This window comes from Egretta garzetta, unplaced genomic scaffold, assembly GCF_000687185.1.
Source record: "Egretta garzetta isolate BGI_Z169 unplaced genomic scaffold, ASM68718v1 scaffold976, whole genome shotgun sequence".
NCBI lineage: Eukaryota > Metazoa > Chordata > Aves > Pelecaniformes > Ardeidae > Egretta > Egretta garzetta.
The window spans coordinates 116,000-136,565 of record NW_009260085.1 but is presented as its reverse complement, the minus strand read 5'-3'; the positions used below and the strand labels follow the sequence as shown (position 1 = coordinate 136,565).

Here is a 20,566-nt window from a genome sequence, read left to right as displayed (position 1 = left end):
AGAGCCTGGGAGAACTCAAAGGTCTCCCTGCCAAAACTGCTGCCGTGGTCCCCAGGCACCAATAAATGTAATTGCTTATGGAGACAGGGCAAGACTGTGGTATTTTTGCCATTTTATAGCATCTTCCTATTGCCTGGCAATTATTTATGGAACTGCCTAGGGTTAGTGCTTACAACCAAGTAGGTAAAGCCCTCAGCTGCATTCTGGTAAAGTGGCTGCACTCTGATGCATAAGGCATACACAGAGAGGCTGTGAACTGCCTGCCTCTCTATATTAGGTGCTTACGGCATTGTCTGTGGCTTGATATGAATGCGATGGTCTTTCCTGTCTTTCAGCCTTGGGGGCAACATTGTGGCTGTTCATAAACATATTAGTGTCTTTTGACTGGGATTACTGCCTGACTTTAGCCAGTGATAACAACAATAAAAGTAAGTAAATGATGGTAACTCTTAGGAAGCAATTTAGTTAGATCTTTGATGAACCTTTGTGTCTCATGAATGAGGATTAGCATTCCCTGTATTGGGAAGAGGATTAGACAGAGGGATTAAAAGGACGGTGAGGAAGCCTCTTCGGCAGCCATCCAAGCGCAGAAGACCTGCATAACATTTCTGCTGAATAGGGCCCTAAAGACAAAAAACAAAACAAAACAAAACAAAAAAACATAGGAACCTTGAAAAGCTTTTCTGATTGTGTGGCTTCTTATCAATGCCTCAGATCTCCAGAGACACTTAAACATTTTTTTTTCAGTGCAGTTAGGCATCCCTTGAAATGTGCTAGTGGCATGGATGATATATTCTTACGAGAAAAGAAGTCAGATTAGGTTGTTATATATAAAAAAAATAGGTCTTGGTTGTTCTGTAAACAAGGTCCATTTCTTTATATCAATTACCAGTGAAAGTTACCCAAGATCCTACTTAAAAAACAAAACCAAACCCTTAATCCAGTGTATAATGTTTGGTGTTTCCATGTATATATTAAAGACATTAATTACTTTTGTCCCCCTAAAATTGAAAGGAGCAGACTTTACTTGGGCGTTGTGTTTGACTTTTAATATAGGTGTTTCCGGGCCCTTTTCTAGGATTCAGTGCATGCATGTGGATCTTGTTTTGTTCATAAAATTTCACCCAACTTCTAATGTCATATGGAAGATTTTCACAATTATAGTAATGGGGAAGCAAGAAATAAAAGTCTTACCTCTGCAAGAGGATGCCAGTGAGCAATGGGTTTCCGAGGGTATGAGAGCATCTCATTCCAGTGGTCGCGACCTAGACTTTCTGCATCGTTGCCTACTTGACACACTCCAATGACCTCATTGTGACCTACACTGTGAAAATGTTCCATAATATTTTTTTCTTAAAATTTTACCTTTAGAACCATACCACTTATATATTTCATTAGAAACATTAATCACAGATTTTTAGAGTTAATTCTTGCCTGAAAAATGTAATGAACTATAAATTACATAGGTTTGCTCTTTGCATTTCCCACTAATCAGAATAATTTAGTATTTTCCCCATTATAGCATACACTGTGTGTCTGGGTGCATTTGTTTCTTATTTTTGCATGAAGAATGTAAAAAGTTCTTTGCCTGTGTTCTGTAAATAGTTGCAGATACAAGTAAACGCTAGGCCACGATTTTAGAAGTGGAGGCGCATGTCTAAGGGGTTAGTGTCATTGTGCACAGACAGAACTTCAGTGTGTGGACTGTCTGATTATATGTTCAGATATTACAGTTCTGGTAAGCATATATACAGCTTACTTATGTCAGTTATGGGTGCAAATCTGTATTTAAAAATTTAGAAAGGAAATTCTGCCTGGCAACGCAAGAAATTTTAGTCTTCTACCAAAGTCGACATGACATTAATTTCCCATTTATTGGGAAAAAATTATAACTTTGTTTCTGGATGCAAATCTGCTGTGCATGATTTTATAAGCCAATAGATGATGATATTTTACAGCTACAGGTATCTCACCGGTCATAATCCATAACAGCTATCGACAAGTTAATTTGGTCAATGTTTTCTGGAGGGACGTCAAAGACTATGGCTTCATTGTAAACAGGATTAAGGGTATTCCTCTTGGTGGAAGTTTTTCTTTTCTTTAGTCGCCTTCCTTCACACATTAAAGAAACCTTCACGTAGGGATCTGTGTGAATCATAAGAACAATGTTGGTTTTCTGTTGCTTTTTTGTTTTTAAGCAAACATAAATGGAAAGTGAAGGGAGCAGCCTTCTTGTATGCCCATACCTACTTTCCAGAATTAGTCACCTGGACCTGACTGGAATTTAAACTTCTTTATTACCATGGAATGCCTGGGAGGCAGTGGAGCTTTGAAAGCTTTACTTGGTTGACTGCTTATAATGAACAATTTAGGATCAAGAAGCTTCTTGTTGTGTACCGACTTCTCAAAGGGTATTAAACTATCCACTGAACCCTGTTAGACGTGACTTTTATACAGCAGTCTGTGTATCAGCCTATTTATAACAGCCTAATCACTTGCACAGATTTGTAGGACAGGCAGAAGGTGACAATATTTTACACAGTGGGATTTACTGATGTATGGTTAAATATAATTCAGAGTGTAACAATTACTGGCTTGTATTTCTCAAGATAATTAAAATTATTTTTAAACTCCTGAATGTAGTAAAAAAAGCTTTTTCTTTGTAGCTCCCTTCTGGTGACTCTACAACTCCCTGCTAGTATTTAGAAGTCATCTGTGAACTCTGATTTACATTAGTTTCCTGTTTTCATCGTTGCTGAAAGGAGTCTGGGATGATCGCTGTTTTGCCAACGACAGCAGAATTGGCTCAGTGGCTCTTGGAGACTGTCAGAGAGGGTCAGTCTGCCTCTGTGCCATAGCCATAACAGCGAGGCTGCTGTACAAACAAATTCCCAGTGTTATGAATGCAATTTGGCCAACTCGTGCTATTCTGAATCACAGTGGCTTTAGAAATAATAGTCTTGCTGTCTTTTTAAGAGCAGATTATTTTAAACTGTTGGTTGCAACAGAACAAACTAAAATATATTATTTACTTCTCAGAAACTCCGGTACTCAGGTAACTCAAGAGCTTGCAGTATAAGAACCCTCTTCTCAAAAATCATTCTGGGAATTGACAGTGCTGATTTCTGTGACTCAGGAGGGAAGTAGGACAGAAATCCACATTGAGCATTAAATTAATTCGTACCTGATGCTCCTGTGATATCCATTGCCTTTAGATTTCTTGCCTTTATTATTGTAATAGTTAATCTACCAGCTGTTGGAAGGTAGCAGAGTGAAAACATCAGGTCACCCAGATCCACATTATCCTGTTCCAAGGAAAGAGAGACAACATGAAGCAGAACAATTTTCCCTAGCCATAACAGGAGCTAAAGGTAAAATACGCCTTTGGGGATTTGAAGTTATGCAAGTAAAAGCTGAATTCTCTACTGTGAAACATATCTGAAACAACAGTCACATATCTGCATACAATGTGGAAGTCACTATGTTTGTTGCTAGACCACCAAGGTTCTCAAGTGTAAATGTGGTTACAGTTTGTATCACTCAGTCCTTGGAGATGAAACACACTTAAGTGATGAGGTACAGTGTGAGGCACTGGAACACCTTTGTTCTATTTTATGTTTTGTGGTGATTTGTGTATATCGTTGACAGGTTGCAACAGATCTCTGTGCCTTTCCTTCTGGTCTGCAGAAGGATACCCATAGAGAGGTTCACAGAGGGAGCATCGGTTGGACAGGGCAAAGTTTTATGCAAATCTCAAGCTTGTGTAACTCAGGTGTGATGGGGTGAAGTTGATATGGTAACAGGGCAGTCTCCACCAGGAGTAAAGTATGGACATTACTCCCTGTGCTTTGTGCGGACAAGTAAGCTTCCTCTAGTAAGCTTATCCACCTACTTTGTTGACAGAATGAGTTGCAGCCCTTTCCTGACTTAATGGCATCAGGGTTTCAGAAAGGGAGTAGAAAATGAGCAAACCCTGTTTGCAGTTACAAAGCATCTGTCTTTTTCTTAAAAGGAAATCCAGCTCTCTTATAAAAAAATACAGTGGATAGAGGATTGTATTAAATGATTCCTGGGATTTGATTTGCATTTTTTTGACTGAGCAGTGAACTGGTACTTTTATAGAACTATCTTCTGTAACCTAATATTTTATTCTTGACTGAAAAAAGTTATCCCATCCAGCAAATTCAAAGCTACATTCTAGGTTTTATAGAGAAGGGAAATACAGCTGTTGTGGAATATGTGTATCTTACCTACTTAACTTTGTGCATAGCTTCTCTCCCAGGTTGGCTCCTTCTGTGTCAGTCACCAGAAAATGAAGGGTGGTGGATAACACAGAAGGTGAGTGAAAATCCCTTGAAACAGCACCTAACAGGTTAGTGTTTGTCTCTGAGCTAGCTGTTGTATAGGCCAATGCCCCAGAGCCTATGCAGTTACTTTATATAGTTCAATGAGTTAGCAGGGGAGACATGCAGGACAGAAAGAATTGCTGTCACAGAGTTGTAGAAAAATGTTATGTTGGCAGCGATTTCTAGAGGTCATTTGATCCAACCCTTGCTCAAGAGAGGCATCTTTGCTTTAGTTCTTCTCAGCTCATGCAAGGGAAAAAAAAATCATGTACATTCATTCAGACACAGGTCCTTTCCTTGTGCTGTTGGAGAGAGCTGCTGTCAAAGAAGGAAAAAGCTGATATTATGGGCCTTTTGTCAGTAATAACTAGCTTTTAACCCTGACTTGACTTCATCAACTATTGTCTTTTCATTCTAAAGATCAGTGTTTCGTGGTTGCTGTAAAGCTAGTAAAGGTTGTGACAATACCAAGATAGCTGATATGACTCACCCTGTTTAGTGTCTCTTGATGGATCATACTTGGCAGCAGACCTGCTGCAACAAACTCTGTGCCACTGACTCACTTTCACTGGAGGAGGATCAAAGTGCTGTTTGAGAAGGTGACGCTGTAAGAAGTCCTAGAGGCTAAAGTGATGTCAGCACATGCAGGAGAAATTTCTCTTGGCTAACACCCGCACTTAACGCTACAGGAGGAATAATTGATCTCTGAAATTTTCCCAGTGGTCAGTTGGAACTTGATACCTATAACCTGGGGAACAGGAAGCCAAGATTTCACTTATCCTTCCCATTGTGAGGAAGGAATACTTGCAGAATTTAAGTGTTTAACTTCCCCAGCTCTGAGGTGCTGAGATTTGTACATGTGGAATTCTCTCTTGTGCTGGTAACCATACAACTCAGGGCAAGGGCAGGGGAAGGGCAGAATTTCATAGCCATTTAAAGAAACAATTGAGTGAAGCTGGCTTTGGGCAATTTGGGAAACTTGTCACTCTGGCAAATTTTGATCAAGTGGTTATTTTTCATGAATTGGTCACAAACTTTTAGGAGAAGATAGCATAGTTGAGTCACTTGTTTTTTCCCTGACCATAAAGAAGCCCATCGGGCATCTGTTGTTTTAACTGTTTATCTTGGTATTCTTAGATATTGTCAAACATGCTAAAGTAATTCTGAATTCAACTCCAGTGCTCCACTTGGTGACCAGGTAATTCATCATGTGAGTACTGTAAATGCTTTACTGTTAGTACCAAATGCAAGTTTCCCTTTCAGACTTGGTCATTCTGAATGAACATTGTAAAACCTTTTATCAATTCTTATCAAGAAATTAATCGGTAAATGAATTACAATACAATTGTTTCAGATACAAATTCCAAGAAACGTGTTATCCCTCTGCATAAATGAACTCATTAGGAAAGAAGAGATCACATGTGGTGAAAGTAGTATTAAGAATTATGCCATAATATACTTATCCACAAACTTTGCCTTACATTTCAAAAGTAATTTTCATCTACACTGTGATGTATTTTTTTTCAAATGCTACGATGACAAAAATACTTTGATAATGCTTTTCCAAAAATTGCACCAGGCATCATACAGAAAAAATCATTAAACTGGAAACAGAGCCTGCAATTTCTTCAGTCTTTTCCAGTTCTAGAAGTTGTAGGTGTTGTAGCAATAGACCACAGATGATTCTGAGATTCAGTCTGTTCATAAGCCAATGCTAGTTGTAATCTAACCATGACAGTCTGAGAACGTAATTGAAGGAAAACTTGCAGGCAGAAGCAAGAGAGAAATGTACTTCTTGCCTTGCAAATCCTTCTCTGAGTCTGAAAAAGAAGCCCTGTCTTCTCACACTTTCATTTTGATTTGTAGGACATTAACTATTACTCCATAAAACTTGTAGATGTTTTCTTAATTTTGGAAAGCTAGATTTTCTAATAGACTGAGCCTTTCCTAGTGCCCTGGCTATTCCACCCTGCTTACCCCTATTTTCTCTAATGGAAGGGCAACATTTTTAACTGTTCCAAACATTGTAAATTTTGCTGTTGGGGCTTCAAGGTTCAACTTAATGAGGGAATGTTCTTCAAAGAGTACCACAAGCCATGACTGCACCACAGAATCTGCATGTGAGTGTTCAACTGCCTGGGTAACTGCAGGGGAACAGGCAACATGCTCTGACTGGTGATCAGCAGTGTCACAGGCATGACTGTTACATCCAGCAAACACAGGTCCTTACTATAAACTCAGTTTCTTAACAGAACCAAGGTCTATGTAACAGAGCACAGGGAGGACTATTGCACATCTTCACTTGTTGAAAATCACAGAGGCTTAAGCCATGGATTGTCAAGAAATAGCTTGAAGGAACAGAATTAACAAACATAGAGGGTAGGATCTTCTGCAAGGATTATGCTTCTGTTTGAAGTGAGTGCTTATGTGTTACTATGTCTGCATGACAAAATGTGGCAATATAAATATTATACTGCCAGAGACATTTTTAAATTCCTGCTTAGGAAAAGATTTCATAATATTGTAGGTTATCATGTTGTGTATTTTGTACATTCTAAATTTGCGTCTAACTTTATTTAGTGTGGTAGTAATGTCATACTGGGCAAGTTACAGTGCAACCAAGACAGCCCTAATATAACCAGACCAAAAGGCTGGTTAATAGTATTAATAACTTAAAAGAAAATATTTTAAAGAATATTAAATTACAATAATAATTTATTTATAGGAGTAGTGCCTATATAATTTTTATTTTGGTCTAGTTCATCAGGAAGGATATTGTAAGAACTGAACAAATATGCTGTGATAAACATACCGAAGGTCCAAGCTCCTCTCCCATTGTCCTCAAAAATTGTCCATGATCAGAGGAAGAAAGCACTGCCTCAATTTTTAATCTATAACTTGCTCATTCCTGTTTTCTAAAGAAGGTAGAACAAGATTGATGTCTTCTTTGCTTTTCCAGTGCCCCAGGCTTCAGCTTCAGGCTTGGGGTGATGGCTGAGTGCCTTGCTGTTGTTAGCTGTGCCTTACAGTGAGCCCCACAACCTGGCTGTTGTCTGTTTCTGATAATCCTGCCTAAATTTGTCTCTGAGCCCATGTTCTGTTAATGTAGTCCTTTATTCAACAGGGCAAGAGCATGAAGTTTCTTCCCTAAAAAATTGCCTAGTGTTACCTGGGAGATTTAGCTGTATTCAGTACTGGGTAAGCAGTCAGCTGGTGAGTTCAAACCAGAGGTGTAAATCACAAGGTTTGCCTGAAAACTGATCTTCACGAAGGGAACAAATTTCTTACAGGAAGCTCAAGATAAATAAGACCCTTTCATTGCTATTAGGAGCATGGAGACATGACCTCCTTCACATTATGCTTCCTCCTTGTTCCATTTCTGGTGCAAATACTTGATATATCATAAAAATCATATTCTTAGTATCATGTTCAGTGGGTTCTACTAAAAGGTTTCTTCTTTCTGCTTTCCCAGAAAACATTTCTGGTTTTGTCCCTGTAAAACTAACAAAGTGATAATATATCTTTTAAAATGCTGAATTCCAATAGTAATGTTAATAGCTTGCCAGTCTATAGTCGCACAGTATTTATAGGTTTTAAAATTCGTAATTTCATTAGAGATTAGCCTGCAGGATAAATCACTCCCTAGTACTGTGTCAACAGCTCCATGCTGGTTCTTAGGTGAGTATAACTCAGCATATTAAACAGGGAGATGTGTAATCTTAAAGAAGACTGCATCGATGGGTCCTTAAAGGGCTTCACCTTTGATTCCTTGGAGGCTGCATTAAGAAGCTCAGGGTGGATCAAACCTTCTCAGTGAAACCTGTAAGTTACTTGGTAGTTAGGGAGTTTCTGAGAAATGGGGATGACATTTGGGATCAGATTTCTCCTCTCCCTTCTCATAAATACATTTAGGTGCAGAGAATTGGTATGTAAAATCATGCAAAACAGGCAGCAAGGGATGGAAGGAAACAAGACAAATTGTAGGTTACACCTTCTGCTTTTGCCTCTGGTCTAGAAGAAGATATGTTGTCCTTGAGTTAGGCAATCATAAGTTTTGAGCCCATTTCTTCAGAAACTTGTGTTTTGTATTTCTGGAGCAGACAAGCTGTGATAGGCTTGCTATCACGCACTGCCTGTGCCATTCTAATTAAAGCATATGTCTCAATTATACCAGGTTCCTCAGTTCCCCACCTATAAAAAGACAGACACTACTTTTTACTTTTCTAGTACATTGCAAAAATAATGCTAATTATGGGTTGTGAGGTGCTCAGATAGATATATTTTTATGCATCTCATCAACTTACCATTAATGGGATCACTTACAGGCAGTGATGCCCTTGCTTATTTCTTTTAAAGTTGCTGAGTGTTGAAAGAGGTTTTCAAGGCACTAGTGATTTTAGAGATTTTATAAATTCTTATTGCTCTGTCAGAGCTGTACAGCTCAGGCAATGGTAACTTTACATACTACCTCTTTTAGTAGTTATACATGTCTCTGCAAAGGTCACAGGAAAAGAGAAAAATAGCAGAGGTTTCACAAAATGAGATTATATCATCTGAGCTTCTGAAGCACAGCAAGGATTGATTACCAGTATTTCATTAAATTATCTGGTGAGTTTTTTTCCTCCTAGCTGAGGCTCATTAGTTGTATTTTAAACCAAAAAAAAAAATCTTACTAGTTATTTGATAATCTTTACTGAAATTAATGGAGTTATACTTCTGTAATATCAAGACAATTTTTACTGTACATCATTCAAATATTTGATAATGAAGGGTTTTGAACTTTAAAGGGATTTATTTTAGAAAGGGTTCACTCTGCTGAGATGAGGATAATTTAAGTATACTAGGTATATGTGTTAAGTCTAAATTAATTAAAAATACAGTAAGAAGTGCTATCTGCTCTTTGGGATATACATTTATTAAATTGTTCATCTGTGTTGATAAGTCTCAATTCAGTTTTGAGTGAGCTAAGATGTTAATTCAGCTCAGGTACATGTCCAGGACACAAATATTATGCAAATACTAAACAAATTCGAGACCCTAATCTGTTTGGGAATGATTATGAATCTAAAGTACCTAGCATGATGAACTCATGAAGTTAGCTCTACAGTTTTGATTATTTCATCATAGACTTATTTTGAGTTATATGTATGAGAAATGTATATTGAGAAAAACTCTTTAGAAATGTTTAATTATAATTGAATTTGCACGTGACTAGAAGAGTGCCAGCTGCCTTCTCATTACACATTTTAAGATGAAAAGAGAAGATATGACTGGAAATTTCTATTTTCATGACATCTTAAATCAAATAAATGAATTCTAGTAAAGTAGGCATTTATTAATGCCTCAATCAAACTATATCTGCAGAGATATGATTAAGTAAAGTTTGTGGAAAATGGGAATCGGCCTATCTTTTACAATTATTCTTTCAATGCATCAATGTCAGGCTATTTTTCATGTCTTAAGTTAATTTGCATATTGTATTATTTTCTCAGTGTGATTCCATTTTTTGCATTTAATTGTCTGTATTTCTTTTATTTGTGGTTTTCTTTAAAAATGAAAGCAAATAAGTAAAAAAGTTTTTAGGCCTAGGCATGAGAAAATGAGTGATTTCACTTAGTAGGAAAGAACATTAAAAAACAATTCAGAAATGTAGTTTTTTTACAGCGAAGGAATATAAGAAAGCTGAAGTGTTTGAATGTAATTCACTCTGGATTTTATACTGCTTTGGGTACACAATACAATTTTCATGTCAAGCCACAGGCTGGCTATCACCTTGTATGCCTATACAACTGCACTAAGTGTATATGCAGAAGTTAGCCTGCACAAAAAGGCAGAATAAGCAAGGGCACATGCGAATCCTTAGTACTCTCTCCATGGGCTTGCTACCATTTGCTACTCAGCACATTGAGAAAAATGCTGGACCTGAGAGATTCTTGCATGACTAATACAGTGAAAAGAATCATCAGCAAAAGAGTCTAAGCAAGAAAACCTTACAAGGGGGAAAGTAAATACTTAGGCCAGCCAGCCAACAGAAGGTGTTTTGTGTTCTGATTAAAAAAAATTAACCTCTGACAGCTAAGTTCGACTTTGCTGCTTAACGAAGTATGCAGCTTTATTTTTCTCTATTGGGATTTATATTAGTAATGCCAAGATGATACCACAACAGAGTTTCTATTACCTTTTCTCTGAAGTATTCTGGAGCACCTTATAGTCGGACAGACGTCTGGCCCAACAGACCAATTCTGAATACCACAACTTTGTGCTGTGCTTTGTAGGGACTGAAAGGAATAGCAATCCTTCCTGCAGACTGGGTTGTAGAGAGCCACTATGATTAACAACTCAGGGAGTGTATGTTCTTATTTTAACTTACTCATAGTTTTGCCTAACATCTTGGCAACTTCTTTATAAAGACAGTATCAAAAGCAAAGCATCCAGCAGACAGCATATCCTCCATCTCTTCTTTAGAGCCAGGAGATCTTTTGATGTAGATTTTTGGGCTTTTTTCTCTCCTGTTTCTATCATCCTTGTGTCATGGGTACTCTTCTGTAAGGCAGATCACTGCAGTCCATGTAAGGAGGATCCTCCAGACATGACTTCATGTTGCACCAGTCAGCCAAGATATCTTAGAATGTGGGTAGCTGGAGTCAAAGAATAAGACTTTTGCCTTCATATATGTTTCAGAACAACCCAATTAATGTGTCTAAGAAGAACATACGTGTATCTTGCTCTTGCCACAATGTCCTTAGTAAGTCAAGGACAGAGGCCTTTTCCTGTAGGCAGTCAATGTACTTATCTCTCTCAAGACCCAGCATCTCCATTGTCATAATTTATATCCTATAAATAGGATGGCAGTGATTAACTGAAACTCCCTTTCCAATTGGTTAGCTGCATATTGTCCTCAGTTATCCAAATGCATTGACAGAATATATTTGTTCTTATGGAGTCATTTAAGATTTGAGAAATTATTCTATAATAAGAGCCTTACTTTAAAAAAGCCTCCATTCGGTAAAGATAAACTTCATACACATACTTATTTTTAAACATGTGCTTAAATCCTATAGATTTTACTGGCTTTGAATCCTTTACATAGATTAGCAATTCCCAACAACTAAAGTGTTTTGCTGAATCCGGGCCTAAGAGTGAATCTAATGAATTATCCTGTTGCTATTGAGATAGAGATAAAGCCTTAATTTGTTCGAAACTAAATTGATGAACTGGGGAGATAGTCTGAATCGAGCTAATGAAGATTAGTAGAGACATGATTGGAAAAGCTGGGGTACTTGTCCTGTTTATGTGTGTGTGGCTGTGTCAGAAACTGATTTCACAGGAAAACCAGAAATAAGTAATTCTGAAAATGAAACTTCTGTAGAAAGTTGCTAGATGGCATTGTTGGTCAGAGAAAGAAGTTGCTAATTAAAGTTTAAGTGTCTCCTTGCAAGTTAAACTGTTCTGAATAGTATTTTGTTTTCTTGAAGTGTTATTGTTGCACGCAACTCTTTTATGACTTGTCACTTTCTACAAAATACAAAGTTAACTTTATAGGTTTAATAATGCAAAAAAACTCTGCCCTGATTCTTCTTTTCCAGGCATTGCAGGCTGCCTTTTATCATTTTGGTTGTTACTGGAAGGCAGGGGGTGGGTGTGCGTGTGGGGAGGGGAGGATAGGGAACACTAGAGAGCTAGAGAAGATCCTTGAATCTTCCTGATCTAATACTTAAAAATGAAAATGTCATAACCTGTAAGATGTGAATTTACAAGTGAGGCGCTGTGGACAGATTTGCTCCTCCTTTTCTTCCAGTGTATCCCACTTCAGTGTATCCCACCTTGTCAGTGTTTACAGGTTGCCACCTTCAGTATTGTGCTTCAAAAGTCTTTTGAAAGGGAAGCCTCTTGAGGGTGGGTTTGATTTCAGAATGCCAAAGCTTTAAAGGAGAGTACTTTCACACAGAGCTGACTTAAACCTTTCTCTCTGCAGAGGAGGCAGTGGTGCTCTAGAAATGTTGACAAGCTCGGGAACAGCAATGAAATGTAAACTGTTCTATATAGGAATAGATGTTTGGAGGGCAACTGTTGTCTTGAAAGGAAAGGTAAGGGAGAGCTTCAGCTGGCAGTTTTGATGTTAGGTGAAGACAGTAAAAACGGAAGGACAAGTAGGTCAGGCAGACAGGGGATGCCTCACAGAGGGAAGTTTCACAAAACAGTCTAAGAGTGTAATCTGGAAAAATGGGCAGCAGTTTCCTGAAGTAAGGACCAAAGCTTTTAATGAATGTCCATCAGCATCTGTTATGTCAAACCCAATAACTTTTCAACAGGCTGTAACTGATTTGGATTAGACCTCAATTGTCTGTGAAAAACCAAGATTGAAAAACCAAAGAAAAACAGAGGTTAATGGCATTGTAGTGTGCAGTAGCTTACAATACAGGCTAACCTGGGTGACTTAAAACTCTTGATGAACATCAGACAGATGGAAAGAGATGAGAAAATAAGCCCTCATGGTTTCAAGGCTAAATGCTGGCTTGACGTAAGAGGGGAGGCTAAATTACATGTTAAGCATTCACTATCTCTAGGCAAACGTGAGCTTGAAGAAAATGAAGCAGCAAATCTATTCTAATGCATAAAATTATTTCTACCATGAATTATTTGCCAGTTACCTCTTGCTTCCACTCTGACATAAGTTGAAAGTAATGTTTAATTATCTCAATATCCCACCAATAATGAAAATCTCAAATACATCCAAGAAAAATTGCAAGGGAGGAAACTGGTTTTAAAAATTAAGTTAACTAATCAAAATATTTTGATCCAAAATGTCTTGCCTGTTAATATTTCTTCCTAGTGTGTTAAAACGAAAATGTCAATTTAAACTGAATCTGTATGCAAATGGATTGGCCTTTCTCTACCATGAGTTACAATGGCTGCATGTGAACTTAAAGCTTCACTAAAATACTGCAAGATGCTCTGTCTTCTAACCCCACGCAATTACTGTTTGGGGACGGGGACTGAAAGCTATCAGTATGGCAGGGCCCTGAGGGTACTACCAGGCCTTTGCTAGCCCTCACCACACCCAGGGCCTCCCCCCACCCTGCCCATGGCCCAGGTCCCCACTTCAGCCCAGCCCAGGGCTGTTGGTCCCTGCCCCAGTGACACCTTAGGGTGCTGGTCTCCAGGTCCCCACAGACCTGCCCTGCCCTGCCATGGGCCCACCTCCCAGCCTGGCTTGGCCTATCCCCAGGGAGCTGGTTGATGCCAGGGGCTGCCCCCCAGCTCTTCAGCCTGCCCTGCTCCCTGCTTGGGGCGGTGGGATGGGACCTGGCTGGCAAGGTCCTGCCTGGCAGCACCAGGTTCCCCCACTGCTCCCGGCATCCCAGCCCAGAGGGCAGCCAGCCCTTGTGCCCTAACCGAGTCTTGATTAGGGATAAAGTCTCACAGAGTGGTCATTCTGTATTAAAAAAAGCTAATATAGACATGCTGCTGAAATGAGATGAAATTAAAGTTTTGGGCCCTACTAACAGTTCCTCGCCTTTCCTCAGCACTGAATGCCATTCTCAGTGCTTGCATTTTGTGTTGTGTAAAGCAGCCACCTTTTATATCGTGAATTCTGAGCACATCATTCTGAAAAGGAGAGAAACTTAAGTATCTGGGTAGTGCTGAAAAAAGATGGAGAGAGTCACAGTAATAGGAAAAAGATGTTCTTTTCAGTCTGCGTAAGCACATATAATGTTTTGTGAATGTATTCATTATACTTCCATTAGGTGTTCTCTACTGACTTCCTTTCTACTCAGGCTTAGCGCAGGTTGTACACAAAATGGGTAATAAGGAAAGGCCATTTTTATAAATCTGAATCTACTTTTAGTCTAAGTAAAAGTTTGCTCTACAATTTTGTTTCTGAAGAAGATATGAAAGACAGAATGGTCCAAAGAATACAGTGTACTTGAGAACTAGAAAGCTAATGTCAAACTATGTTGCAGTAGTGTGTCTTTCTTGCCATTCCAGAGCTTGTCTCTGAGATGTGTTTAATCTATCTATCTATTTATTTATTTATTTTAATCAAATCTCTCTTGTTGGGTTTTAGCCATCTGCTGCCTAATTGCATCCCAGGTCTAATTTCAGCAGAGAAGATATGGTGTTCTGCTATACACATATCTGTGTACGTGCCCTGGGAAGACCTGGAGGGGATCATTCTGCTCAGGGCTCCAGTGTAATGAATGCAGAAACTGGAGAAGCACAGGTGCATGCTTCATTGTAAAAAGGCAGCAAAGAAGCACTCTGCCCCTAGATTTTGACCACTTGACTATAATGGGCTCCTTTCATAGACCACTAAAATAACTATTAGTGAACAGTGTATGGCAATTAATCTAATAATTTTAAAATTCTTGTGATACCTGGAAATCTAAGCCAAGTTCAATGAAAATGCTGGTGTGCTCTTTCTCTCTTTCTGATCCTTTTTGGCTTCTCATCTCATTATGAAATAAAAGAATTATTACAATTAAAATAATTATTACCATTTATATGGTTACCTAAGGCACTATTTTCTGTGTGCATCTCCCTTTAACTTTGGTGCCCATTTAGCAGGTAAGGAAAGAAGCATTGGTTTATGAATCTATTTCTCTTTTTTTTTTTTTCCTAAGAGTTACACAGAGATTTTCTTCATCATGCTTTAAAGTTATTTCTTCTTGCAAATAGGTACCTTTCCTGGTTTTACTTGTCATTTACTTGTAATTTTAAAGACAAGGATCAAGTATCATTGAAGTTTCTCCATGTGTTTCTAGAGACAATTCTGTCGTCTTGTATTGTGTATCCCCTCAGTTCAGGAACTACTGAGAATACTTCATGGTTTTGCTGGTAAAAAGTAGGATTTTTTTCTAGAGCTCCCCAATGCCGAAACCCTGTTACCTTTGAAATGGACTTGGTTACTATGAAGTGGTGTAACTAAATACAGGAGGTTGCCTTGTGATCTGTCACCTGTACAAGCAGTACCACTGGCACCTGCCAGACTCAAATGCACCATCCACAGAAAGTATCGACATAAGAGAAATGGTGAAAAGGGATCATTATGGCTTAAAACCAGGTCTGAGAGCATTCCTTCCATTAGACTGAAAGCACAACTAAATTTCACAACATGCATTTTACTAGTAACACTTCTTTATACAATTAGCCACTTTTAAACAATTGTAAAGCGATTTCCATGGAAGTTTCATTTACTTAGTAATTTATTTAAATGGGTCATATAGAAAAGAAAATCACTGCAAATTTCAAAGTGAGGCAGCCAAGGTAAAGAGACTACTTCACTGCTAGCAATATTCTGTTAATGGATTGGGTGAAAAGGTGCAGTTGTACTGCTTTGATTGTCCTTGCAGAGCAATTCCATTTTAATTGCAAGTTAAATGTAAGAAGAATATAATCATGGATTCTAAGGTTAATCCTACAAAATACATGTATTAAATATGTCAAAAAAAATAGACAACCCCCCTAAATCTTCAATACTGCAAAATTGTCTCCTTTTATACCTTAGAATCTCTCTGGTTTTCAAATACAGAAGGATTTAAAATAATTGAGGGAGACAGGAAGAATGACAAAGTTAATGATAACAAGACAGTGTCATTCCAGAAGTGTGAAAAAGACAATTGCTTTTATCCTTTATTTCTCAAACTGTGCTACAAAGAAAACTTTACAGTTGAATCAGGAGAGAAGTTGGGGGTTTGGTGGTTCTTTTTCGAGGTGGGGAGAAACCTGGGAGAGAAGGGAGGCTCTTCTGTTTCCTCCCAGAGATGCTACTGACAATTTTGTAACAGACTGCTATGTAAGATTTGCAGATGGTGTAATATGCTGTTGGTATATAACCCTCTCAGGGCAAACCTCCCTGACTCACCTCCTGAATCAATGTCACGGAATCTGCAGTGATCTAGCAACAAGAGGTTACTTATACCACTTCTCTTAAGCAATGCCAGGAATGTTGCAGTGTTTCTCAGTATCTTAGCTGCTGATGCTGCCCCAAAGCTCACGCAAATCCAGCTACCCTCTTTTCTTCAGAGACAGTTCTGGACTATTGCCATTAGCACACTTAGGCTATGCAGATGCGGTGAAGGAAAATGTATGCTGTTGCTGTGTATCGTTCACCTGCCTTGCAAACAAATAGAGTATTTTACTCTTGAAGCTGTTAAGCAGTTTACCAATCCAGTACCACATCTACTTTGAAGCTGTACAAAAAAACAGCTTTAAAATAAACTAAGGACTGTGAGGAAGCTGAAGAAAGGGGAAGGAAGAAGACAGAAATCTGTTTTAGAAAATGCAGACTCTGAAATCAAATGTATCATCCAGGTGTCTATACAGTGTGAGCAGGGGAAGATGTGATTGTGTAGATTGCGATAACAGTTATTTTTCTGTAATACTTGTTCTCTATCAGATATGCTTGTGCCTCTATTATATTTAGATGTGTACTGCAGGCAATTTTAGGACCACTTTAGTGAGCGCGTTTTCTCTCTTGAAGAATGCAGAGGGTAATGTAAGATGTGAGATAAAGACCTCACTAAATATAGAAGTGCTTTAGTGCTTGAAGTGCATAAAAGTGAGTCAACAGAACTTCCTCCTCGTAGAAGACTTTTCTTCTAACTTGTTTTACTTTACACATGCTACATGTAAAATGTACCTAGAGAGGAAAGTGGTTTTTTTCTGTGGCTTGTTTTACCCTCTACCTGATGGCATCATGTATATTTGTGTGAGATCAGTCCGGTGAGCTGCCCAGACTTTTACCTGGTTATGTTTATATTCAGAATAACTAGTGTTACTAAGCACGTACTAGCCTACAGGTAGGAAAAAAAGTTGCATTTTTACAAAGTCTATGAGTGTTTTAGTAAACAGTTAATCTCACAGTCATTTAGATGCCTTCTCAAATTTTCGGTTTAGTTGCTTATAATTTAAACAGTCTAATAGTTTTGAAGAAATCAAAGTTGTGAGTTGACTTGTCCTAAATGGTGAGTTCCCTTTAGAACTCTATTACTTTCAGAATGTTCAATGATTTTGGGTACTCAGTTTGACAGCTTAAAAGGGCCCAACTTCAATTTTTTGGAAGGAAGTACGATTTTGAAAGAATTTAGCGTAGATATCTCTGACCATCCCGACTCATAACTTTTGGAGCAAGACTGTCTGAAAAGGATAGTATCTTTTTTTTGTGTGCTGCTTTAGCACTGAAAGGTTTTTGAGAAGTGAGTGGCTGGATGGGGTGAAGAGAATGAGCATCTACTGCTCTATCTACTGGTTTGTTTTTAAAAAACACCTATATGTTGATGAAAAAAAGTATTACAGTTATAGATAGCTTGAAAAGCTTTTTATATGTTGTTTTATAACAAAAGCTTTTTGTTAAATGAAGTGATTGTCATGGCTTTCCCAAGAATGCTGACACTCTATATACTGAATAAAGTGAAGAATTTGGAAAGGGAGCTGGCAAATGAAAAACACTGCTGAGCTATTAAAAGGAATGGGTCAGGGGTGCTCATTGCAGAAACCTCCAGGGAATATAATCTATTCTGTTTTCATTCTATTAGGACTGCTGCAGCCAGTCAAAAGTTGAAGATAGGGATGCAGAACTCAGGTCATTTCTGATGGAGAGATTTCTGTCTGTTTTCTCCAGGACCACATTTGATAGCTCATTCGTATTTTAGCCATCAAATTTTGGAGGAGGGGGAGAAGATTTCAGTCTTTGTTGAGCAGGTCATTGTCATGTATTTGTTTTGCGGAGAGGAATAAAAGGGTGGTAATTTGCTTGTTCAGCTGTTCTAGTGAATTTTCTGAGGTACATCTCAGGTGATTTGTTTACATTATTTCATGTGTCATTTTGTACTGTTTACAAGATACTATTTCCAAACTATAGCAGAGGGTATACACAAAACCTGAGCTTCAGTGGGAATTCTTTCCCCGACTTTACAGTAGAGTCAAGATCCTCAGTACTACTAATTTCTGCCTGCATAAAATGTTGCAGTCCCAATGGAGTGAAGTTTATTGTTAGATTAGCATTTACTGTAAGATTCTGTGCTCAGTGGAGTACAGGCATTGAAAGGTTTTCATTATTTTAAAGTGATGCCTTTCTTCCTGATGATCATAAATAACTCTCCAGGGGACTCAAAACCAAAATCTGCTGTTTTCTTCCTATCTTTTTTGTACGCGCTTTCTTTCCCTTTACTGCATACATATTTATATTATTGTTGGGGTTGCTCAGAAGAGTTACCGTAATGCAGATCAGATGGTTGATTAAACCACAGCTGGCTTTTAAAAATATTTATAAAGCCCCAGCATGCTTTTATAAAGAAGACACATGAAGAGTTCTATGAATTCTGAAAACAAATATACAAAATACAGTGTGGGAATTGTTCTTTTGCTCTTCTCTGTTAACTTTCATGGTGTTTGGGTAGCAGTTTCTATGTGAATAGAAAATAGTAGGTATTGCACGGTATGGATAACCTCCTATTCATTGCTCCTGTTAAAATAATTTTACTGCAGGAAATGGAAGAAGGAATGTAGGTGGGAGGAGCAGTGGATTTCAGCCATGGTACTATGCTGTTAGTACTTGGTTGCCTGACAAAGCAAGGTTATGTTTTCCGATGCTGTGATAAACTGCTATTTTTAAGATGCCAGATTTGGCCCAAGAATCCGAGTGGGGAATTTTATCCCAATAGTTCACATAATCCACTGTGAAAACCTCCAGCTGTCAGTTGTTTTCTGCTTCCCTACCCATCACAAGCAAGATGCCATCACTAGTCAGAAATCTTCTTCCAGATGGTCTATGTAGCTTTAATTTTGAGTTTGTCTGATGAAAGGAGTAGTGAATGATTAAGCACTCACTAAGGTAGGCTGTAGCTTGTGACTACTGTTTTCTTGAGTAAATAGAGCAAGGTGTTTAATCAAGCAACAAAGTGCCAGAAACATGTAGCTATACAAATCTCAAATGTCATGATACCACAGATGTTGGTAATGCAGTCTTGTCATTTGAGCCTGCCACTGCACCAAAGTACCTGGTGCGAAATACTCATTCTAAGTCTCTACTAGGGAGCCATGGGAAGGCTCAGACTCTGCAAATGGACTGTATGCTTCATTTACCCATGTGAATACCTCCAGTGACTTCAGTGGGACTGACCACAGAAGTTATTATATCTGCAATTCTAGAATTTGGGTGTGCATTGCAAATGGTCTTTCAGCATTTGTGAGGACTGGTGCAGAAGTCAGAGGTTTGCCTGTGTTTTTCATTTAATCCTACCCAGGCAAGCACAAAGCGATGTTGCAGTGGCCTGTTGGATTTTTGCAGGGAACACTATTTTTTATACGTTGTTCCCAATACACATATATCTTTCTGAATGTTTAGAGAAATGTATATGCATGAGTGAGTTAAAATTAAGATCTCTGCTGTAAAAAGGTAGTAAACTTGGGACTAATAAATTTTGATAAAAAAGCTTTTAGTCGGGTTATAGGTCCCTTGGTTCTGCTATTGTTTCTTAAGCTCCACTCTCAGAAAAATAGCTCAACTGCCATGAAGGAACGATGCCTTTCTGTCCCTCTTCCCTCAGATAGTTAGGCTGCCAAGTAATCTATTTTTTACAAAGTGAAAGAATGGAAGAGCATAGCCATGTATCTTTCTGCTATAATCTGAGCAAGGTTTTCTACGGAGCCTTGGCAGTGGACCTCATGTGCTGAAGGGCTGGGGGTTGAAGAGAGAAAAGCCTCTCTGAGGCCTCCCAGGGACAAACAGGGCCTGTATAATATCTGGTATTATACTTGTTGACCATAGAGCCAAATCTTAGCAAAATGTATTGTGTGTCTTTTAAAGTTTCTACTCTCATTTATGTCAGTTCACTTGTTTAATCTTTTATGTCTTTCAAACTACATGATCATCTTCTAAAAGTCTCCTAGACTCTTAGCTATATCTTTCTCCGCCAGTCAGCTCAAACTTCAGCTGCAACTTCTAGTGTTTCACCCCCATGAAGGCAGCGAGGAGGTCTGAAGGGAGCCCTTGTGCGATTATTTAGCAAATGGTGTAGCCTTATCTTAATTTTGAAAAGCTCTATGATTTAGGCTGTAAGCACAAAAAACATGTCTCCAAAGCACTGCAGTTATGGTCCAGTAATTCCTTCCTTCTGTACAGATGTTGATGTTTTGTCCTCAGTAACAGGACTCTGGAAAGATCCTGGAATCCTGAATGATTGAAGTGCGAGGTATGTTACATCCTCTGATGAGGG

At 38.5% G+C, this 20,566-nt stretch overlaps 1 protein-coding gene across 1 annotated transcript in view; it reads right to left on the bottom strand.

Annotated features, from left to right (window-relative positions):
• Window positions 1–491: 491 nt before the first annotated feature.
• The window catches only part of SYT9 (synaptotagmin 9), a 34,946-nt gene continuing 14,871 nt past the window's right edge, over window positions 492–20,566 (bottom strand). The window contains exons 4-7 of the mRNA XM_009641358.1: window positions 3,185–3,305; window positions 1,974–2,145; window positions 1,195–1,324; window positions 492–623 (exon numbers count right to left, since the gene is read on the bottom strand). Of these exons, the coding sequence (XP_009639653.1) occupies window positions 492–623; window positions 1,195–1,324; window positions 1,974–2,145; window positions 3,185–3,305 (555 nt within the window). The remainder of the gene's footprint in view (window positions 624–1,194; window positions 1,325–1,973; window positions 2,146–3,184; window positions 3,306–20,566) is intronic.